The sequence below is a fragment of the Amphiura filiformis genome, chromosome 18 (assembly GCF_039555335.1).
Source record: "Amphiura filiformis chromosome 18, Afil_fr2py, whole genome shotgun sequence".
Taxonomy (NCBI): Eukaryota; Metazoa; Echinodermata; class Ophiuroidea; order Amphilepidida; family Amphiuridae; genus Amphiura; species Amphiura filiformis.
This window is the reverse complement of record NC_092645.1, coordinates 65,886,904-65,912,367: the sequence shown is the minus strand read 5'-3', so window position 1 is coordinate 65,912,367 and position 25,464 is coordinate 65,886,904. Positions and strand designations below refer to the sequence as shown.

The 25,464-nt window shown below is 35.3% G+C and overlaps 3 protein-coding genes across 3 annotated transcripts in view; all 3 read right to left on the bottom strand.

Annotated features, from left to right (window-relative positions):
• LOC140139326 (uncharacterized) overlaps window positions 1-25,464 on the bottom strand; it is a 244,697-nt gene that overhangs the window by 105,899 nt on the left and 113,334 nt on the right. The gene's annotated exons all lie outside the window — the stretch shown is intronic.
• Window positions 2,275-7,563, bottom strand: LOC140138938 (lactadherin-like). The gene is made up of 3 exons (XM_072160722.1): window positions 7,047-7,563; window positions 3,595-3,740; window positions 2,275-3,025 (listed from the first exon to the last, which is right to left on the bottom strand). Exons 1-3 carry the CDS (start codon window positions 7,198-7,200, stop codon window positions 2,876-2,878), a joined length of 450 nt encoding a protein of 149 aa, XP_072016823.1. The 5' UTR covers window positions 7,201-7,563; the 3' UTR covers window positions 2,275-2,875.
• On the bottom strand, window positions 12,102-25,298 carry LOC140139653 (uncharacterized). Its single transcript, XM_072161356.1, has 13 exons — window positions 25,178-25,298; window positions 24,501-24,623; window positions 24,039-24,161; window positions 23,570-23,692; window positions 23,137-23,259; window positions 22,739-22,861; window positions 21,555-21,677; window positions 20,702-20,824; window positions 20,096-20,218; window positions 19,545-19,667; window positions 16,407-16,580; window positions 12,951-13,096; window positions 12,102-12,379 (listed from the first exon to the last, which is right to left on the bottom strand). The coding sequence occupies exons 1-13, from the start codon at window positions 25,296-25,298 to the stop codon at window positions 12,230-12,232; spliced, it is 1,698 nt and encodes a 565-aa protein (XP_072017457.1). The 3' UTR covers window positions 12,102-12,229.

Here is a 25,464-nt window from a genome sequence, read left to right as displayed (position 1 = left end):
AAATCACTGCTGTATCACATACAGCAGTAATACAGGTACTAAGACCGCGATATTTATTTTATAGCATGTGACATCATGCAAGAAAAGTTATTAGTTGTTCGTTCAGAGATGACGATTTCGTCTCATATTCTATGGTTCATTACAGGGTTTGAGAAATGGGTATACACCAATATGAAAATATATGGGGTTGCTGCAACCAAAACAGGTATAGGGGTCAGGACTCCAAATAATGTGCAAATCAGGAAGCTTCTTATTAGCATTTCGAAGGAAATATTCTGCTTCTCCAATATTAAAACAAAAATACTCATACAAACTTTCTGTAACACTAAAAAAGAAAACAAACATACATAAAAGTTTTTACCTGATTTTGTTTTATTTTATATTCTTTTTCATTTATGGTTTTCAGAAACAAATTCCATGCAGATGAGTGTTATATTTGACAAGGACATCCTTTGTGGGTGACTTTTCCTTTCCGAACAGTATTTCTTGTGAACTTGTTTCTAAAAACCAAATCATTATGTACATATTTACAAGACTAAGTATACTGCAATACATGTACGACTTCTAAGCATCTATAGCTATCTATCTTGCATTTGTCACAGACTGATAGCTTTCTATTAAGATTTCGGATAAAAACATTGGATTAGAATTAATACATTGAACTTTGCCCTTTTCAAGTAAATGGTAATAATAATAAGGATATTTGTTTAGCGCGTGGGGTTGTGGACAAACCATACTTAAAAAATCTATTTGTGCGTTACATTTTTAAAAAAAATATTGGTTTGTTCAAATAAAATAGTGTTTTACGTGTGCTCGAGTATTATTTTACCACTACCAAACCATGGTTGGGTGGTTTCATGGTGTTTTGTACTAGACGTAGGCCTACATTATTGGCAAATTTGAGTTATTAGAAGGTTTGATGTTGCTAGGGGTCAAAAAATATAATGCAAAACTTTTTGTCAAATTTTGGTATTATTATTGATCCGAGCTGCAAATGTGCAAAATCAATCATATTATCAATAATCACCAAGAACAAACTTCTTGTGCCAAAACATTGCTAAAGATATGTCCAAGGTCCATACCAAATTCTCAATTTTTGATACCTTGCTCCATTTTTTGTTACAGTATTTTGAAAACTATAAATGCTTATATCCAAAATGATCAAAATAATGTGGACTTAGGCACAGCTGCAGCTCCAGGTTTTATTTTCTGAATATAATTATACAAAGTTTTACCTATTTAAGGGGGCACACAGGATCACTCATAGTCGGAAATTTTAAACATTATTTTGTATTGTATCTTTAAAAGTAATGATGATAGGTACATAAAAGTATACATTTTCAGAAAGGAAATGACACAAGGAATACACCTAGCACAGCAGATTTCTGCAAAAATGAGCTTTTAAGAAAAGTGCCAAAATTTATGTTCCATGCCATTTTTTTTCGGTCCGCCATATTAACTTACCCAAAATATCAAAATGGATGAAAATTGCATATTTGTGTTCTAAAGACACGCATCTAGGAAATGGTTTTCTTAAGTTTTTGAATTTTTTCTTCGTTTAAAAAATATGGGTCAAAAAAGATCAAAATTTGACTTTTTTTTTCAATTTTGACCAAAATTTGAGATAATTTAAGGTATATTTTCAAAACGAAGAAAAAATTCAAAAATTTGTGAAAACACTTTCTAGATTTGTGTGTTTAGAACACAGATATGCCATTTTTTTTAAATTTTGATATTTAGAGTAAGTTGTTATGGCGGACCGAAAAAAAAATGGCATGGAAAACCAATTTTGTCGCTTTTCTCAAAAAGTGCTCATTTTTGCAGAAATCTGCTATCTTTAAAGATACAATACAAAACAATGTCCAAAATTTCCCACTTTGAGTGATCCTGCGTGCCACCTTAAGGTAAATAAATACAAGGAAATGTAGAATGTTAGCCTAGATTCTTTTATTCAAGTCTGATTTTGTGGGTTGAATTACGTTGTGCAGTAACTTCCGAGAGGCGCAGGAATTATACATTTGACCGTGCCGCGTTTAATAGTCTATTAGGCCTACAACTTTAAAAATTCTTCAAAAGTAAAGGGACAATCCTTTTTCTCATATTGCTCAAAAGCCTAGTTACATAATAAATATAAAAAACACCACAGAACAAACGGATCATATTAGAAATTTAAGGAAACTTTGTTTTCCTGCTGAATTTATTCTCTAGAAGCTATATTTTCGTATCGGCATTTAGGATAATTCCAACTAAAGGTTAAACTAGAGCTGATAATAATAACGGTAGCTATTATTTTGCCTTACGTGGTCTACCAGTAATGTTACCGTCTATACCTAATCTTATTTTAACGGTAGCTATTATTCTGCCTTACGTGGTCTACCAGTAATGTTACCGTCTATACCTAATCTTATTTTAACGGTAGCTATTATTCTGCCTTACGTGGTCTACCAGTAATGTTACCGTCTATACCTAACCTTATTTTAACGATAGCTGTGATTTTGCATTAACGATGTCTACTGCCATCCAGTCTGCTGGTATATTTTATCAAATTTCCTGCAGTGTACACATAGTAGTAGTTGTTGTAGTAGTAGTAGTAGTAGTAGTAGTAGTAGTAGTAGTAGTAGTAGTAGTAGTAGTAGTAGTAGTAGTAGTAGTAGTAGTAGTAGTATGTTTGGAATTGATACACTTCACAAATTTAACTAAGGCATCCGCCATTTTTTGAAAACCAAAAAAGAAAATGAAAGAGGAGATGTCATGATTTGTCTCCTCGCCAAAATAGGTCCATGATCTCATACCCACCACGAATATGTTGTCATCTACCGCATTTTCATTTACATTTGTAGAAATCCGCCTCTTTCTGTCGCTTTGAGTCACATATCTAGCCTTGTTTGCATCCTAATATTTCGAATCTCAATACGTAAAATCTATTATTTTTGGTTAGACAGTTGATGCGTACAATCCTGGCATATACTGGTTCAGAAAATGTTGTGGTCAACTCGGCGGTAGAGTCAACGTTGCCCGGAAATATCTGTAGGAGAGAGAATGTTATGAGTCAGTAACAAAAATAAAGTCTGCACAAAAAGTAACGCAGCTGTTATAAATACGCCTATAGCGTCAGAACTATTATTGTTTCCACAATGTTTCTACATAGAGAGATGAGGATTTATTTACGCGCATTTTGATACCCCATTTGTCAAATGTTGTTCAATATTAACAACACAGTAGTCTTTTAAAGAAAAATACCCGAATTTAAAAGTTGCAGCGATCAATGGTTATTAGCATTGTGGCACGTAAAACCCTCCACTATCTTCTCGCTGTCACTACAAATAGCTGCAAATAGCTGCAACTATTAAATTCGGGTATGTTTCTTTAAAAACACTGCTGTGTTGTTAATATTGAACATATTTGGACAAAATTGGTATCAAATTGCGCGTAAATAAACCACCCTTATTGCTATGTTGACATATTGTTAACACAATTATTAGTTCTTACGCTATAGGCGTATTTATAACAGCTGCGTTACTTTTTGTGCAGTCTTTACTTCACAACGATTGGTTGTTCTGCATGTACATAAGCATATAGACAATGTTTACTTACAATCGCGATTCCATTTTGATCTTCAACAAACATCTCGTTGGCACCAGTAGTCCGGAATGTTGACACTGAGAATGATGTCACATAGTCAGGGTAATTAGGTTGACCATCACCCTGTGTTATAACACCTGATACATAGGTCTGGTAACCTAACAATAAAAGACATTTTATTAGCTATTGGTCTATGGTTTCCTATTATTTTTGCTTGTAACTCTCAAGAATAGCACATCGCAGGTGGTCATAAGCAAGATTAGACCTACCAATTGCATTGTGTACCCACCACTGATCTTTTAATTGGTAGAATTCAGTCTAAACTATTATTAACATCATTCTAATTGTTTCTTTTTATGAATAAGATATTAAGGTATATATTTCAGCCAAAAAAACAAAACAAAAATTCTTAATTAACTGCTTATTTAACACTTAATTTCTTAACGAGGCACTCATATTGGCCTGTAATGCGTAACAACCGAGCTCATGTAGCCTCACTTATTTTTAATTTTCTAATAGAATTTGAATATAATTCCTAACAAATAGGGTATCATATAAAAGCTCAGATTCGCAGCAATATTCCCAAGGCACAGATTAAGTTGTGTAAGGATCTATTTTTTGTGAATGAAGTTTTTGATATTGAGTAATGTTATGTAATGGTTTCCTAAGAAAGTGAGTGAAAGTTTGTTAAACTCACCCCTGGATGTGAAAAGTGTAAAAAATTCGGCCAAAACTCTATCGTATGAAATGAACAAATGATATAGTTCAAAATAAACATCTTTAGGATGACAAAAAATGCACCAGGAGCTCAGGAGATGATTTCCATGATCATTCCTGAAATATATCCCTGGGAGGTATGTGAAAAACTCAAAAGATCAAAAGAACAAAGCTGGAGGTCCTGATGGAGTTTCAGCCACTATTATTCGCGAGTTTGCTTATGAGATCAGTGATCCTCTCTGTTGTATATTGAACACATCTTTTAATGAGGGAATTGTACCACCCCAGTGGAAACAAGCTATTGTTGTCCCAATCCCTAAGTCTAGCCCTCCTGTTTGGAACCAACTCCGTCCTGTCTCTTTGACAGACCATTTTGCCAAAGTGGCGGAATCATACATTATTGGGTAATCAATTTGGAAACAGAAAGAAATATTCCACCTCTCATTATCTTGTTAGACTTGTAGATAATATTTTGTCTCACGCTGAAAATACTAAAAGCATGTCCAGAGTTACAATAACAGATTTTAGTAAGGCGTTTGATCGCGTGGATCACAACATTGCTATTCCAAAATTAATTCAAATGGGAGCCAGATCTTGCATAATCCCCTGGATTTGTAATTTTCTCTCAGAGAGGTCTCAGTGTGTTAGATATCAAGACTGCCTTTCGGCATGGCTCAATCTTACAGGTGGTGTACCCCAGGGCACACTTACAGGCCCTGCCACATTTGTTTGTCAGGTTAATGACGCTGCTCAAACTACAGATGAGAACAAACTGGTGCTTAAATACGTTGATGATCTCACTATTGTTGAGAACACCTTTGTCAATCAAAGATCTAGTATCCAGGATAATTTGAATCTATTTGATCAATGGGCTAACATCAATAAGATGACATTAAACCCCAAAAATGCATGTTCATGGATATTAATTTTGTCATACTCAATCAGATCATCAACCACTGACACTTGCTGGTGTCGAATTGCAATCTACTGATTGTGTCAAAATTTTGGGTGTGAAGATAACTCAGGATCTTAAATGGGATGTGCACACTACAGATGTCATCAAAAGAGCTACAGGGCGTTTGTTCATGCTCACCACGCTGAAGCGGTTCGGTCTAGATCTGGATGACCTTAAAACCATCTACATAGGCTTTATAAGACCGCTTGTTGAGTACGCTGTTCCAGCGTGGCATCCAGGTTTGACCGAGCAGCAGCATTACGCCCTGGAGCGCGTCCAAAAACGGGCATGCAAAATCATGCTGGGCTTCAAATACACATCTTATCAAGATGCTCTAGAACGTTGCAAATTGACTGAGCTGAGATCACGTCGCGATCAAATCTGTCTTAAGTTTGCCAACAAACTCCTGGAGCATCCTGACTTCCGTATCTGGCTTCCAGGTTACAGGAAGGAGACTGGTAGGAACCTGCGAAACGCTAACCACCTGTCTTTACCCAAGGTGCGCACTCAAAGATACGCGCGTAGTCCCATCCCATACATGGTTCAGCTGTGGAACAAGGATGCTTCAGGAGCAGGTCAATAATTTCTTGCTAGCTTGTTTGCAGTTTTATATAGTTTGTATGTGATTTCGTTTTGGATTTCATGCTGTTGTAAGATATATTTAGTGTTTTGTTGTTGCCAATTTCTTTGTAGCATGTATGTAATTCAGCCTTTTGGCTGCCATATGCATTGTTGTAATAAACCTTGAATACTAATTCCATGTAAGATTGACTTTAACAGTGATTACAAGCTTGGGTTCTGCTTAAATTAACCCCTGTAGTAGCAGTATTTTTCTAATGTTGTTCTTCAAACTATTACATACTAATGAACATGTGATTGGTAGTAAGTACTGAAAAAAAAAGTAGATAGCTCTTTTCAATAATATTTGACACCATTTTTACAAAGATCAATCCATTTTAAAGATGCTTGTTCAGAGATATTTAACAATGGACCAATAGACAAGCATGTAATGCCCTTTGATTTCTATAGTCAACATGGTTAACATGTAGTATTGTAGGCCTACATTATATTTCATTATATATTTCTTTGGTTAAATGCTGCCATTGTGATTTTTTTAAATGACATTTAAGCTTAAATATAAATTCTAGGGTTTCATGTTAGCGAAAACATAGATTTCTTCATATAGATATAAGTGGAAAAGCTGAAATTGCAGTGTGTGCATCTTAATGTATCTGCATACAAGGTCACGCTTGCACAATCACAATAGGCATATACAAAAGAATTTGACAATTTCTTTTGTGCTTACGTACACACAAGCAGTGTGTGCTATTTCTTCTTACTTCTGGTTGTTACACATTTGGTAGGTCTGATCTTGCTTATGACCAGCTATATAGGTTAAACTATATGTTTCTTAATCCTTATAACAAGTGATTTGCCTTTGAACACTTTTGAACATTTTTGTAAGTTTTGAGTGAAGTCTTATACGGTAAAATGTGTATTTTATTTGGGGGCAAACGGGTAGCATCATACGTTTTGAGCAAGGTTAGTTTGGTTAAGTACATGCACTTAGGGAGCAAAGGGCCGGGCCCTAGCGCGTCCTCGATATTCCTAAAATTATCGTTTCACGTTTGAGACAGTTGTTTCATGATTAGTAGGCCTCATGATTTGAAACATTTTTTTTTACATATTCTTATTTTGGTTTTTCATTTTTTATAGGTAGTCTATGGATATGATGCTTAAAATAAATTTGGTTATAAAATGCCAACAATTCTGCATTGTGCAGTGTGATTACCTATATCAGCTTGTATCCAAATTGGTCCTGTCTGGCCGTAAGCCGCTACCCAAACACTGGGACCATTCAGCCTTCCCTTTGAGGCTACGTAGGCGGGATTGTTTAACTCTGATGATGCTATAATATTCTCATCAGGTATGGTGTTATTTGTCATTCCCAGGTAATCGATGCAAACTGTAATATTTAAATAGGAACATTTTGTACAAGAATAAACTAATTTGGGTGAATATTCTAATAGACCTTGAGTGAAATACAATTAAGTAAAAGGTCCAACCCGGGGACCAACTGATAAAATTGATGGAATCTACCGAGGAAACTCCAGATTGAAAAGACACAGCGTCTGTCATAACATTAACCAAATTCAATAATGAAACCAAGATGTCAATTTACTCAATTCCAACAATATTTCCCTATCATATTAACATTTCCATTATATTCAAATTATTGTAGAGTCCACTCCTCACCACCAAATCACACCACCAAGGTATATGGCTGGTAAAAAAATCAGTGTTTTTATTGTGAGAACCACACCAGGGTTGATTTAATGGAAAAAAGTTAGAAAAGAAGGCCGATGTGCCTATTTTTTTTGATAGCTGTACTTTGTGGATGGTTTTCTTATTATCTAAGTATAAACAGATTACATCTGTCACAATTCTGAAATTTGAGGCACGTTTTTTGTTCTTCTTCGCCAGATGACGTCACTACATAGAATCAGTGTGCTGTAAGATTGACAGGATGTACATAGTTTTCGACGCGTCACTGCGAAAAATCAAGCCGCTTACCTACCCAATATTTGTTGGTTATATGGTGGAAGATATCATAAACATTAGGTAAAATGGTGTTTTGAATGAACCAGGGAGGTTTAACAATGAGAAAACGACCAATTCCTCCATACCTTTTAACACATAAATGAATAGGAACTCTATTTGGTGGCGTGGAACCTGTACATTTCGAATGAATTTAAATTTGACAAGGAAATATTCAGTACTAAGACAGTACTAAGACCGAAGTACATACTAAAATCACTGCTGTATCACATACAGCAGTAATACAGGTACTAAGACCGAAGTACGAACTAAAATCACTGCTGTATCACATACAGCAGTAATGCAGGTACTAAGACAGATGTACGAACTAAAATCACTGCTGTATCACATACAGCAGTAATACAGGTACTAAGACCGAAGTACGAACTAAAATCACTGCTGTATCACATACAGCAGTAATACAGGTACTAAGACCGAAGTACATACTAAAGTCACTGCTGTATCACATACAGCAGTAATACAGGTACTAAGACCGAAGTACGTACTAAAATCACTGCTGTATCACACACAGCAGTAATACAGGTACTAAGACAGATGTACGTACTAAAATCACTGCTGTATCACATACAGCAGTAATACAGGTACTAAGACAGATGTACGAACTAAAATCACTGCTGTATCACATACAGCAGTAATACAGGTACTAAGACAGATGTACGAACTAAAATCACTGCTGTATCACATACAGCAGTAATACAGGTACTAAGACAGATATACGAACTAAAATCACTGCTGTATCACATACAGCAGTAATACAGGTACTAAGACCGAAGTACATATACTAAAATCACTGCTGTATCACATACAGCAGTAATACAGGTACTAAGACCGAAGTACGAACTAAAATCACTGCTGTATCACATACAGCAGTAATACAGGTACTAAGACCGAAGTACGAACTAAAATCACTGCTGTATCACATACAGCAGTAATACAGGTACTAAGACAGATGTACGTACTAAAATCACTGCTGTATCACATACAGCAGTAATACAGGTACTAAGACAGATGTACGTACTAAAATCACTGCTGTATCACATACAGCAGTAATAGAGGTACTAAGACAGATGTACGAACTAAAATCACTGCTGTATCACATACAGCAGTAATACAGGTACTAAGACAGATGTACAAACTAAAATCACTGCTGTATCACATACAGCAGTAATACAGGTACTAAGACAGATGTACGAACTAAAATCACTGCTGTATCACATACAGCAGTAATACAGGTACTAAGACCGAAGTACGAACTAAAATCACTGCTGTATCACATACAGCAGTAATACAGGTACTAAGACCGAAGTACGAACTAAAATCAGTGCTGTATTACATATTGCAGTATTACAGGTGCTAAGACCGAAGTACATACTAAAATCAGTGCTGTATTACATATTGCAGTAATACAGGTACTAAGACCGAAGTACATACTAAAATCACTGCTGTATCACATACAGCAGTAATGCAGGTACTAAGACCGAAGTACATACTAAAATCACTGCTGTATCACATACAGCAGTAATACAGGTACTAAGACCGCGATATTTATTTTATAGCATGTGACATCATGCAAGAAAAGTTATTAGTTGTTCGTTCAGAGATGACGATTTCGTCTCATATTCTATGGTTCATTACAGGGTTTGAGAAATGGGTATACACCAATATGAAAATATATGGGGTTGCTGCAACCAAAACAGGTATAGGGGTCAGGACTCCAAATAATGTGCAAATCAGGAAGCTTCTTATTAGCATTTCGAAGGAAATATTCTGCTTCTCCAATATTAAAACAAAAATACTCATACAAACTTTCTGTAACACTAAAAAAGAAAACAAACATACATAAAAGTTTTTACCTGATTTTGTTTTATTTTATATTCTTTTTCATTTATGGTTTTCAGAAACAAATTCCATGCAGATGAGTGTTATATTTGACAAGGACATCCTTTGTGGGTGACTTTTCCTTTCCGAACAGTATTTCTTGTGAACTTGTTTCTAAAAACCAAATCATTATGTACATATTTACAAGACTAAGTATACTGCAATACATGTACGACTTCTAAGCATCTATAGCTATCTATCTTGCATTTGTCACAGACTGATAGCTTTCTATTAAGATTTCGGATAAAAACATTGGATTAGAATTAATACATTGAACTTTGCCCTTTTCAAGTAAATGGTAATAATAATAAGGATATTTGTTTAGCGCGTGGGGTTGTGGACAAACCATACTTAAAAAATCTATTTGTGCGTTACATTTTTAAAAAAATATTGGTTTGTTCAAATAAAATAGTGTTTTACGTGTGCTCGAGTATTATTTTACCACTACCAAACCATGGTTGGGTGGTTTCATGGTGTTTTGTACTAGACGTAGGCCTACATTATTGGCAAATTTGAGTTATTAGAAGGTTTGATGTTGCTAGGGGTCAAAAAATATAATGCAAAACTTTTTTTTAAATTTTTGTATTATTATTGATCCGAGCTGCAAATGTGCAAAATCAATCATATTATCAATAATCACCAAGAACAAACTTCTTGTGCCAAAACATTGCTAAAGATATGTCCAAGGTCCATACCAAATTCTCAATTTTTGATACCTTGCTCCATTTTTTGTTACAGTATTTTGAAAACTATAAATGCTTATATCCAAAATGATCAAAATAATGTGGACTTAGGCACAGCTGCAGCTCCAGGTTTTATTTTCTGAATATAATTATACAAAGTTTTACCTATTTAAGGGGCACACAGGATCACTCATAGTCGGAAATTTTAAACATTATTTTGTATTGTATCTTTAAAAGTAATGATGATAGGTACATAAAAGTATACATTTTCAGAAAGGAAATGACACAAGGAATACACCTAGCACAGCAGATTTCTGCAAAAATGAGCTTTTAAGAAAAGTGCCAAAATTTATGCTCCATGCCATTTTTTTTCGGTCCGCCATATTAACTTACCCAAAATATCAAAATGGATGAAAATTGCATATTTGTGTTCTAAAGACACGCATCTAGGAAATGGTTTTCTTAAGTTTTTGAATTTTTTCTTCGTTTAAAAAATATGGGTCAAAAAAGATCAAAATTTGACTTTTTTTTCAATTTTGACCAAAATTTGAGATAATTTAAGGTATATTTTCAAAACGAAGAAAAAATTCAAAAATTTCTGAAAACACTTTCTAGATTTGTGTGTTTAGAACACAGATATGCCATTTTTTTAAATTTTGATATTTAGAGTAAGTTGTTATGGCGGACCGAAAAAAATGGCATGGAAAACCAATTTTTTTTTTTTTTTTAAAAAGTGCTCATTTTTGCAGAAATCTGCTATCTTTAAAGATACAATACAAAACAATGTCCAAAATTTCCCACTTTGAGTGATCCTGCGTGCCACCTTAAGGTAAATAAATACAAGGAAATGTAGAATGTTAGCCTAGATTCTTTTATTCAAGTCTGATTTTGTGGGTTGAATTACGTTGTGCAGTAACTTCCGAGAGGCGCAGGAATTATACATTTGACCGTGCCGCGTTTAATAGTCTATTAGGCCTACAACTTTAAAAATTCTTCAAAAGTAAAGGGACAATCCTTTTTCTCATATTGCTCAAAAGCCTAGTTACATAATAAATATAAAAAACACCACAGAACAAACGGATCATATTAGAAATTTAAGGAAACTTTGTTTTCCTGCTGAATTTATTCTCTAGAAGCTATATTTTCGTATCGGCATTTAGGATAATTCCAACTAAAGGTTAAACTAGAGCTGATAATAATAACGGTAGCTATTATTTTGCCTTACGTGGTCTACCAGTAATGTTACCGTCTATACCTAATCTTATTTTAACGGTAGCTATTATTCTGCCTTACGTGGTCTACCAGTAATGTTACCGTCTATACCTAATCTTATTTTAACGGTAGCTATTATTCTGCCTTACGTGGTCTACCAGTAATGTTACCGTCTATACCTAACCTTATTTTAACGATAGCTGTGATTTTGCATTAACGATGTCTACTGCCATCCAGTCTGCTGGTATATTTTATCAAATTTCCTGCAGTGTACACATAGTAGTAGTTGTTGTAGTAGTAGTAGTAGTAGTAGTAGTAGTAGTAGTAGTAGTAGTAGTAGTAGTAGTAGTAGTAGTAGTAGTAGTAGTAGTAGTATGTTTGGAATTGATACACTTCACAAATTTAACTAAGGCATCCGCCATTTTTGAAAACCAAAAAGAAAATGAAAGAGGAGATGTCATGATTTGTCTCCTCGCCAAAATAGGTCCATGATCTCATACCCACCACGAATATGTTGTCATCTACCGCATTTTCATTTACATTTGTAGAAATCCGCCTCTTTCTGTCGCTTTGAGTCACATATCTAGCCTTGTTTGCATCCTAATATTTCGAATCTCAATACGTAAAATCTATTATTTTTGGTTAGACAGTTGATGCGTACAATCCTGGCATATACTGGTTCAGAAAATGTTGTGGTCAACTCGGCGGTAGAGTCAACGTTGCCCGGAAATATCTGTAGGAGAGAGAATGTTATGAGTCAGTAACAAAAATAAAGTCTGCACAAAAAGTAACGCAGCTGTTATAAATACGCCTATAGCGTCAGAACTATTATTGTTTCCACAATGTTTCTACATAGAGAGAATGAGGATTTATTTACGCGCATTTTGATACCCCATTTGTCAAATGTTGTTCAATATTAACAACACAGTAGTCTTTTAAAAGAAAAATACCCGAATTTAAAAGTTGCAGCGATCAATGGTTATTAGCATTGTGGCACGTAAAACCCTCCACTATCTTCTCGCTGTCACTACAAATAGCTGCAAATAGCTGCAACTATTAAATTCGGGTATGTTTCTTTAAAAACACTGCTGTGTTGTTAATATTGAACAAAATTGGACAAATTTGGTATCAAAATGCGCGTAAATAAACCACCCTTATTGCTATGTTGACATATTGTTAACACAATTATTAGTTCTTACGCTATAGGCGTATTTATAACAGCTGCGTTACTTTTTGTGCAGTCTTTACTTCACAACGATTGGTTGTTCTGCATGTACATAAGCATATAGACAATGTTTACTTACAATCGCGATTCCATTTTGATCTTCAACAAACATCTCGTTGGCACCAGTAGTCCGGAATGTTGACACTGAGAATGATGTCACATAGTCAGGGTAATTAGGTTGACCATCACCCTGTGTTATAACACCTGATACATAGGTCTGGTAACCTAACAATAAAAGACATTTTATTAGCTATTGGTCTATGGTTTCCTATTATTTTTGCTTGTAACTCTCAAGAATAGCACATCGCAGGTGGTCATAAGCAAGATTAGACCTACCAATTGCATTGTGTACCCACCACTGATCTTTTAATTGGTAGAATTCAGTCTAAACTATTATTAACATCATTCTAATTGTTTCTTTTTATGAATAAGATATTAAGGTATATATTTCAGCCAAAAAAAACAAAACAAAAATTCTTAATTAACTGCTTATTTAACACTTAATTTCTTAACGAGGCACTCATATTGGCCTGTAATGCGTAACAACCGAGCTCATGTAGCCTCACTTATTTTTAATTTTCTAATAGAATTTGAATATAATTCCTAACAAATAGGGTATCATATAAAAGCTCAGATTCGCAGCAATATCCCCGAGGCAAAGATTAAGTTGTGTAAGGATCTATTTTTTGTGAATGAAGTTTTTGATATTGAGTAATGTTATGTAATGGTTTCCTAAGAAAGTGAGTGAAAGTTTGTTAAACTCACCCCTGGATGTGAAAAGTGTAAAAAATTCGGCCAAAACTCTATCGTATGAAATGAACAAATGATATAGTTCAAAATAAACATCTTTAGGATGACAAAAAATGCACCAGGAGCTCAGGAGATGATTTCCATGATCATTCCTGAAATATATCCCTGGGAGGTATGTGAAAAACTCAAAAAGATCAAAAAGAACAAAGCTGGAGGTCCTGATGGAGTTTCAGCCACTATTATTCGCGAGTTTGCTTATGAGATCAGTGATCCTCTCTGTTGTATATTGAACACATCTTTTAATGAGGGAATTGTACCACCCCAGTGGAAACAAGCTATTGTTGTCCCAATCCCTAAGTCTAGCCCTCCTGTTTGGAACCAACTCCGTCCTGTCTCTTTGACAGACCATTTTGCCAAAGTGGCGGAATCATACATTATTGGGTAATCAATTTGGAAACAGAAAGAAATATTCCACCTCTCATTATCTTGTTAGACTTGTAGATAATATTTTGTCTCACGCTGAAAATACTAAAAGCATGTCCAGAGTTACAATAACAGATTTTAGTAAGGCGTTTGATCGCGTGGATCACAACATTGCTATTCCAAAATTAATTCAAATGGGAGCCAGATCTTGCATAATCCCCTGGATTTGTAATTTTCTCTCAGAGAGGTCTCAGTGTGTTAGATATCAAGACTGCCTTTCGGCATGGCTCAATCTTACAGGTGGTGTACCCCAGGGCACACTTACAGGCCCTGCCACATTTGTTTGTCAGGTTAATGACGCTGCTCAAACTACAGATGAGAACAAACTGGTGCTTAAATACGTTGATGATCTCACTATTGTTGAGAACACCTTTGTCAATCAAAGATCTAGTATCCAGGATAATTTGAATCTATTTGATCAATGGGCTAACATCAATAAGATGACATTAAACCCCCAAAAATGCATGTTCATGGATATTAATTTTTGTCATACTCAATCAGATCATCAACCACTGACACTTGCTGGTGTCGAATTGCAATCTACTGATTGTGTCAAAATTTTGGGTGTGAAGATAACTCAGGATCTTAAATGGGATGTGCACACTACAGATGTCATCAAAAGAGCTACAGGGCGTTTGTTCATGCTCACCACGCTGAAGCGGTTCGGTCTAGATCTGGATGACCTTAAAACCATCTACATAGGCTTTATAAGACCGCTTGTTGAGTACGCTGTTCCAGCGTGGCATCCAGGTTTGACCGAGCAGCAGCATTACGCCCTGGAGCGCGTCCAAAACGGGCATGCAAAATCATGCTGGGCTTCAAATACACATCTTATCAAGATGCTCTAGAACGTTGCAAATTGACTGAGCTGAGATCACGTCGCGATCAAATCTGTCTTAAGTTTGCCAACAAACTCCTGGAGCATCCTGACTTCCGTATCTGGCTTCCAGGTTACAGGAAGGAGACTGGTAGGAACCTGCGAAACGCTAACCACCTGTCTTTACCCAAGGTGCGCACTCAAAGATACGCGCGTAGTCCCATCCCATACATGGTTCAGCTGTGGAACAAGGATGCTTCAGGAGCAGGTCAATAATTTCTTGCTAGCTTGTTTGCAGTTTTATATAGTTTGTATGTGATTTCGTTTTGGATTTCATGCTGTTGTAAGATATATTTAGTGTTTTGTTGTTGCCAATTTCTTTGTAGCATGTATGTAATTCAGCCTTTTGGCTGCCATATGCATTGTTGTAATAAACCTTGAATACTAATTCCATGTAAGATTGACTTTAACAGTGATTACAAGCTTGGGTTCTGCTTAAATTAACCCCTGTAGTAGCAGTATTTTTCTAATGTTGTTCTTCAAACTATTACATACTAATGAACATGTGATTGGTAGTAAGTACTGAAAAAACAAAGTAGATAGCTCTTTTCAATAATATTTGACACCATTTTTACAAAGATCAATCCATTTTAAAGATGCTTGTTCAGAGATATTTAACAATGGACCAATAGACAAGCATGTAATGCCCTTTGATTTCTATAGTCAACATGGTTAACATGTAGTATTGTAGGCCTACATTATATTTCATTATATATTTCTTTGGTTAAATGCTGCCATTGTGATTTTTTTAAATGACATTTAAGCTTAAATATCAATTCTAGGGTTTCATGTTAGCGAAAACATAGATTTCTTCATATAGATATAAGTGGAAAAGCTGAAATTGCAGTGTGTGCATCTTAATGTATCTGCATACAAGGTCACGCTTGCACAATCACAATAGGCATATACAAAAGAATTTGACAATTTCTTTTGTGCTTACGTACACACAAGCAGTGTGTGCTATTTCTTCTTACTTCTGGTTGTTACACATTTGGTAGGTCTGATCTTGCTTATGACCAGCTATATAGGTTAAACTATATGTTTCTTAATCCTTATAACAAGTGATTTGCCTTTGAACACTTTTGAACATTTTTGTAAGTTTTGAGTGAAGTCTTATACGGTAAAATGTGTATTTTATTTGGGGGCAAACGGGTAGCATCATACGTTTTGAGCAAGGTTAGTTTGGTTAAGTACATGCACTTAGGGAGCAAAGGGCCGGGCCCTAGCGCGTCCTCGATATTCCTAAAATTATCGTTTCACGTTTGAGACAGTTGTTTCATGATTAGTAGGCCTCATGATTTGAAACATTTTTTTTACATATTCTTATTTTGGTTTTTCATTTTTTATAGGTAGTCTATGGATATGATGCTTAAAATAAATTTGGTTATAAAATGCCAACAATTCTGCATTGTGCAGTGTGATTACCTATATCAGCTTGTATCCAAATTGGTCCTGTCTGGCCGTAAGCCGCTACCCAAACACTGGGACCATTCAGCCTTCCCTTTGAGGCTACGTAGGCGGGATTGTTTAACTCTGATGATGCTATAATATTCTCATCAGGTATGGTGTTATTTGTCATTCCCAGGTAATCGATGCAAACTGTAATATTTAAATAGGAACATTTTGTACAAGAATAAACTAATTTGGGTGAATATTCTAATAGACCTTGAGTGAAATACAATTAAGTAAAAGGTCCAACCCGGGGACCAACTGATAAAATTGATGGAATCTACCGAGGAAACTCCAGATTGAAAAGACACAGCGTCTGTCATAACATTAACCAAATTCAATAATGAAACCAAGATGTCAATTTACTCAATTCCAACAATATTTCCCTATCATATTAACATTTCCATTATATTCAAATTATTGTAGAGTCCACTCCTCACCACCAAATCACACCACCAAGGTATATGGCTGGTAAAAAAATCAGTGTTTTTATTGTGAGAACCACACCAGGGTTGATTTAATGGAAAAAAAGTTAGAAAAGAAGGCCGATGTGCCTATTTTTTTGTGATAGCTGTACTTTGTGGATGGTTTTCTTATTATCTAAGTATAAACAGATTACATCTGTCACAATTCTGAAATTTGAGGCACGTTTTTGTTCTTCTTCGCCAGATGACGTCACTACATAGAATCAGTGTGCTGTAAGATTGACAGGATGTACATAGTTTTCGACGCGTCACTGCGAAAAATCAAGCCGCTTACCTACCCAATATTTGTTGGTTATATGGTGGAAGATATCATAAACATTAGGTAAAATGGTGTTTTGAATGAACCAGGAGGTTTAACAATGAGAAAACGACCAATTCCTCCATACCTTTTAACACATAAATGAATAGGAACTCTATTTGGTGGCGTGGAACCTGTACATTTCGAATGAATTTAAATTTGACAAGGAAATATTCAGTTTTGATATTACACTATTAGTTTTCAATAATTATTGCGGAATGATAGATCTCAGGCACTTGGACATGACTCCACTTAGCTCTATCCGAACATAGGACAAGGAATTTGGCACCAAGGGCAACTAAAATAGGCACACAAAAACAAAACCGAAACCCTTACGTCTGCAACAAACTACAAGTTTGCCACGGATACTACCAAATTACAAGAAGTAATCCTATATTGAGACAAAGGCTAGAGATATCTGATGATGCTTGCATATTCTCAACATTGTCACCATTTTCCATTCCCAGATAATCGATGCAAACCAGAATATTGAAATAGAAACATTTTGTAAAAGAAAAACTTGGATGAATATTCTAACGGACCTGGAGTGAAAGACAATATTAAGTCAAGTCCAACCCCGGGACCAAACTGCCAAATTTGGACAATTTTAATCTAGAAACACTTGATCCAAGATTTAGCACCTTCATGAAAGATGGTTCGTCATATCAGATGCATGGACCAAATTGGAAATGATCTATCCAACCTTCATCCCTGAAGGTCGGGTTGGTTAAAAACAGCCTTAAAACATTCAATAGAAAAGATTGATAATATAAGTAACTTTTGAAACGTCTTGTTCAGGGGTCAATGTCTTTTTTTTTTCATTTAAAAATCACCTCCACTACAAACAATTGTCAAATTATGAGTACAATATTTGCATTTTATACTATTTTGGCCCATGATCGGGATGAATTTTGGTGGAAAACGGGCTCCTTGTCCCTTTTCTTTTCCTTTGCCTTCCCGATTTTCTTTCATTTTTTGTCTTAGGGACACTTTTCTCTTTCGTTTTTTATCAGGGGCACTCTGCCCACCCACCCCCACCCCCACCCTACCCCGTACTGACTACGCTACTGAAAGCACCTAGGATAATTAATACAAAATTGCATAAAAGAGACTCATAAGCGGCCGAAATATAGATCCATCTTTGCAGACTGCAAAGGTCGCTGGGTAAAGTTGAAGCTATGTAAATTGATGTTGAACATGTTGAAGTAGACATGGGAAAAAAATTATAAGCGTCACTAGGTAGCTCATTTGAAAACAAAACAAAATAGGGATTCACTGGGTAACAGGAAATTAATAGGGGCTCAGTGGGATTCTATCGACAGCTATTGACAGGTACATGGCACCTTCTGATATATGGAAATACTCTTCTGGGCTCACAACAGCGTCAACTGCTATAATTTCATACAGCCAAAACATAATAGCTAATACCACGCAACGTTTACCAATAATTCCATATCAAAACGATGCACTTGTCGGCTGCTACATGTGTCTCATTTCACATAATAGTTGGGAATGAATACCCCATCTCAAGTGGAGGTCACTTCAAATTATCTTCAAGTCACATGGTTAAGGAAACCATGTGACTTGGGAATGATTTGATGTGACCTTGAACTTGAGATGAGTCTGGTATTATTTCTTTACAAAATAAACTAAACTGGATTGCATGTCACTCCATCTCCACTGTAACCGGCATTACATGCGCATATGAAGGAACCAACGGTATTGGTGCAAGCAGCATTTACGTCACAGTTATCAGTACTCAAAGCACATTCGTCCATGTCTGTATATTGAGGAGTAGGAGTATATGATCCAAAGAAAAGTGAAAGTGTTTCTTGTACTATAAAACATGGCACATTGACAGCTATTGACTGGTACATGGTACCTTCTGGAATATGGAAGTACTCTTCTGGGCTCACAACAGCGTCAACTGCTATCATTTCATACAGCCAAAACATAATAGCTAATACCACGCACCGTTTACCAATATTACCATGTAACAACACAATTGCAAGCACTTTTCCCGATAAACCAGCATCCATGATTCCGGACATGCGTCAAGTTATTTATCTCATTCCATCACACGCTACGAAACATCTCGACGAGATGTAGTGTGCAAATTTTGAATCGTCTTGTTCACGTTCACTATAGACATATACATACATGTTGCATTATGAGTATACCCCCTTTCTTTTCTATATCAAACTCGTTAAACGTGCCCCCGGGTAAACCTGCCAAGCATCAAGTATCTATATCCTGCTGCCGGTGCTCCCACAGCTACAGGTGCCCTAGTAAATATATCAAATGATGATATCGTAAAAAAAATAAACCAACCTGTGCAAGTTACTCCATCTCCTCTGTAACCGGCATTACATGCACATGTGAAGGAACCAACGGTATTGGTGCAACCAGCATTTGCGTCACAGTTATCAGTAGTCAAAGAACATTCATCCGCATCTGTATTTTGAATATTTTGAGGTATGATCAAAAGAAAAGTTAAAATGGTTCTTGTGGTATAAAAATGATACACTTAGAACTCAATAACACCTGAATAGATTTAAATTGGGTTTGCTTAGTAGCATGATTCATGTTGTTTGATTGATCACATCACATAATTATATTGGTACTGAAACGAATTTTTTTAGAAATTTAAAAGCAATCATAGTAGACAATTTGTATAGGAGTGCACCTTTTTCAAAAAGTACTATGACTAACGTAGATGTGACACTTACTAAAAATAGAATGGTGATATGGCACAAAATAGACTAACTTGTGCATATTACTAATATAAAACAGGCAGAACTCATTAACGCTTGAATAAATGAATAAATTGGGTTTGGTTGCCGACATTATGTATGTATTTTTTATTTATCTAATATACTAACCTGTGCATGTTACGCCATCCCCATTGTAACCGGCATTACATGCACATGTGAAGGAACCAACGGTATTGGTGCAAGCACCATTTGAGTCACAGTTATCAGTATTCAAAGCACATTCATCAGCATCTGTATTTTGAGGAATTTGAGTTATGGTCAAAAGAAAATTAAAATGGTTCGTATAATAATGAAACAATTAGAGCTGTTATTCAGTTCTACACAATAACGCTTGAATAAATTGGCTTAGCTTTCTAAACATAATGTATCATTGAAACGAATTTGTTTTGAAAACTTTAAAAGCAATCAAAGTAGAAACTTTTGATAGGAATGCACATATTTCCAAAAATTAGTTTAACAATTATTGGAAATAAATAGAATGGTTGCTATGGTACCAGGCAAAATAACACTTGAATAAATTGTCTTTGTATGATAACATAATTAATCATTTTCGATTCACCACATAATTTGATTTGAAAACTTATAGCAATCATGGTAGAAACTTTCGATAGGAATGAAACATCTCCAAAAAGTAATGTGACTTGCGTATTGGTGACAGTTATTCGCAATAAATATATATATATAAAATGACGATACCGCAAAATATAAACCAACCTATGCAAGTTACTCCATCTCCACTGTAACCGGCATTACATGCACATGTGAAGGAACCAACGGTATTGGTACAAGTAGCATTTACGTCACATTTATCAGTACTCAAAGCACATTCATCAATGTCTGTATTTTGAGGATTTTGAGGTATGATAAAAAGATAAGTTTAAATGATTCTTGTACAATAAAACATGATACAATTAGAACTCAATAACACTTGAATAGATTAAAATTGCTTTCCTTGGCAACATAATGCATCTTGTTCGATTGATCACATCGCTAATATTGGTACTGAAACGAATTTGTTTTGAAAATTAATTTATAAGCAGTCATAGTAATCAATTTATATAGGAATGCACCATTACAAAAGGTATGGCTCGCATAGAGGTGACAATGATTTATAATGAATAGAAGGATGATATGACACAAAATAGACTAAACTGTGCATGTTACTCCATCTCCTCTGTAACCGGCATCACATGCACATGTGAAGGAACCAACGGTATTGGTGCAAGTAGCATTTGCGTCACAGTTATCAGTATTCAAAGCACATTCATTAATATCTGTATTTTAAGGGTTTTGAGGTTTGATCAAAAGTTTCTTGAATATAAAACATAACATAATTAGAACTCAATAACGCTTGAATAAATTGTTTATCATTGGCAACATAATGCATCTTGTTTGATTGATCACATTACAAATATTGGTATTGAAACGAATTTGTTTTGAAAATGTATAAGCAGTCAGGGTTAACAATTTACATAGGAATGCGACATTTCCAAAAAATTATGCCTCGCATAGAGGTGACAATTATTTAAAATGAATAGAATGGTGATATGGCACAAAATAGACTAACCTGTACATGTTTCTCCATCTCCACTGTAACCGGCATTACATGCACATGTGAAGGAACCAACCGTGTTAGTGCAAGCACCATTTGCGTCGCAGTTATCAGTACTCGAACAGCATTCATTAATATCTGTACAAAAAGGTATAAAATAAGTCATATGTATTAATTAAACACATATTTTGAGGTATGATAAAAAGAAAGTTAGAATATTTCATGTACTCTGAAACATGATATAATTAAAACATAATAACGCTTGAGTAAATTTAAATTGGCTTATCTTGGCAACATAATGTATCATTTCAGATTGGTCAAATCACAACTATTGGTACAAAAACAAATTTGCTTTGAAAGTCAACTTAACCCTAACCCTCCTGTATACTACAAAATACTACTTGATATATGCGCTGTTCGTGCGTGCATCCCACGTGGTGTGATGACGCAATCGCCCTAAGTGATATATAGGCACGGTTTCGCTGGCCAGCGAAGCCCAAGACCCATCGCAAGGTGTCGCCGACCGTGTGCTTGGCATGTGAGGGCTCTCGGGTTCGAATCCCACCCAGAGCAAACAACTTCTTTCTTTCTTTTCTCTCTTATTCTTTCCTTCTTTCCCTTCCTGTCGCCAAAAAGCCCTTAGGCGGTTAGGGTTAAATCAATCATACTAGAATGTTTCGACAGCAATGCACAATTTCCAAAAAGTAGTTTGACTTGTGTATATAAGTGACAATTATTTGAAATAAATAAAATGGTGGTATGGCACAAAATAGACTAAACTGTTCATGTTTCTCCATCTGCACTGCAACATACATTACAGGCACATGTGAAGGAACCAACGGTATTGGTGCAAGTATAGCAATTGCGTCACAGTTATCAGTATTCAAAGCGCATTCATCAATATCTGGATTTTGAGGATTTTGAGGTATGATCAAACGATTCTTGAATAAAAAACACAACACAATAATTATAACTCAATAACACTTGAATAAATTTAAATTGTTTATCCTTGGCAAATAATGCATCTTGTTTGATTGATCACATCACAAATATTGGTATTGAATCGAATTTGCTTTGAAAACGTATAAGCAGTAAGTACTTTAACATAGGAATGCGCCATTTCCAAAAAGTATGGCTCGTATAGAGGTGACAATTATTCAAAATGAATAGAATGGTGATATGACAAAAAATAGACTAACCTGTGCATGTTTCTCCATTTCCACTGTAACCGACTTCACATGTACATGTGAAGGAACCAACGGTATTGGTGCAATTAGCATTTCCGTCACAGTAATCATTATTCAAAGCACATTCATTAATATCTGTATTTTGAGGATTTTGAGGTATGATCAAAAGTTTCTTGAATATAAAACATAACACAATTAGAAATCAATAACGCTTGAATAAATTTAAATTGTTTATCCTTGGCAAAATAATGCATCTTGTTTGATTGATCACATCACAAATATTGGTATTGAAACGAATTTGTTTTAAAAACGTGTAAGCAGTCAGAGTAAACAATTTACAAAGGAACGCACCATTTCCAAACATTATGCCTCGCATAGAAGTGACAATTATTTAAAATGAATAGACTAACCTGTGCATGTTTCTCCATCTCCACTGTAACCGGCATTACATGCACATGTGAAGGAACCAACCGTGTTAGTGCAAGCAGCATTTGCGTCGCAGTTATCAGTACTCGAACAGCATTCATTAATATCTGTACAAAAAGGTATAAAATAGGTCATATGTATTAATTAAACACATACTTTGAGGTTTGATCAAAAGAAAAGTTACAATATTTCACGTACTCTGAACCGTGATATAATTTAAACTGGCAACATAATGTATCATTTTGATTGATCATATCACAACTATCGGTAATAAAACAAATTTGCTTTGAAAATCAACTTAAATCAACTATACTAGAAATACAGGAATGCCCCATTTCCAAACTGTAGTTTGACTCGCGTATAGGTGACATTTACTTGGAATAAATAGAATTGTGTTATGGCACAAAATTGACTAACCTGTGCATGTTATTCCATTTCCACTGTAACCGGCATTACATGCACATGCGAAGGAACCAACGGTATTAGTGCAAGCAGCATTTGCGTCACAGTTGTCAGTACCCGAATTACATTCATTAATGTCTGTACAAAAAAATTATGAAAGTTATATGTACGTCGTATTAGGTAAAACGCAGATTTTGAGGTAATAGTCAAAAGAAAAGTTAAAATATTTTAAGTACTGTGAAACATGATATATACTAGTAATTAGTAGTAGTAATATAACGGAATATGACGTTTATAATTGAACCAACCCCCTCCACCTTCGTAGTCCGTGTTACCAAATCTGGCTCTGTAGTTCTAGGATTAATCCAATCATACAAGAAAATTTTGACAGGAATGCACCATTTCCAAACTGTAGTTTGACTCGCGTATATGTGACATTTACTTGGAATAAATAGAATTGTGTTATGGCACAAAATAGACTAACCTGTGCATGTTATTCCATCTCCATTGTAACCATCATTACATGCACATGTGAAGGAACCAACGGTATTAGTGCAAGCAGCATTTGCGTCACAGTTGTCAATACCCGAATTACATTCATTAATGTCTGTACAAAAATAAGTCGTACGTCGTATAAGGTAAAACACAGATTTTGAGGTATAATCAAAAGAAAGGTTAAAATATTTTAAGTACTCTGAAACATGATATACTAGCAATTAGTAGTAGTAATATAACGGAATATGACGTTTATAATTGAACCAACCCCCTCCCCCCCCCCCCTTCGTAGTCCGTGTTACAAAATCTGGCTCTGTAGTTCTAGGGTTAATCCAATCATACAAGAAAATGTTTACAGGAATGCACCATTTCCAAACAGTAGTTTGACTCTCGCATAGGTGACATTTACTTGAAATAAATATAATTGTGTTATGGCACAAACTAGACTAACCTGTACATGTTTCTCCATCTCCATTGTAACCGGCATTACATGCACATGTGAAGGAACCAACCGTATTGGTGCAAGCAGCATTTCCGTCACAGTTATCAGTACTCGAACAGCATTCATTAATGTCTGTACAAAAAATTATGAAATAAGCCATATGTACGTCGTATTAGGTAAAACAAAGATTTTGAGGTATAATCAAAAGAAACTTTAAAATATTTTAATTACTCTGAAACATGATATACTAGTAATTAAAATTCAATAGCGCTTGAATAAATTTAAATTGGCTTTCCAAGGCAACATAATGTTTCATTTTTGATTGATTAAATCATAACTTTTGGTACTAAAACTAATTTGCTTTGAAAGTCAACTTAAATCAATCATACTATAAAATGTCCACACAGATTTTAAGGTATGATCAAAAGAAAATGTTTCTTATACTCTGAAACATATGATACAAGTAAATCTCAATAACGCTTGAACCAATAATTATTGGCTTATCTTAGCATCATGTTTAATTGATCACATCAGACAGATTGGTACTAAAATGAAGTTATAGTTCAACGTTTTCAGTACTCCACAGCGACTTTCGGTGTCTGGGCTTGATTTCCCACTCAAGTGATTAGCTTTGTTCATGCAGTACTTTATTCTCCATTTCGACGCTTTCTGATTTCCCACTTAACTTGTGTGATTAGCATAGTTCAGTGCATTGTTCTCCTTCTCCTTTTCTGATTTCCCGCTCAAGTGATTAGCTTTGCTCAGTGCATTGTTCTCCTTCTCGACATTTTCTGATTTCCCGCACATTCAAGTGATTAGCTTTTTAGTGCATTATTCTCCTTCTCGACGTTATCTGATTTCCCGCTCAAGTGATTAGCATTGTTCAGTGCTTCCTTCCCGACGTTTTCTGTAGCGGAAGATGCGGAGGCAAATTGTGTCCGCTGCGAAAGACGCTACCTGGCAGAAGATTAGC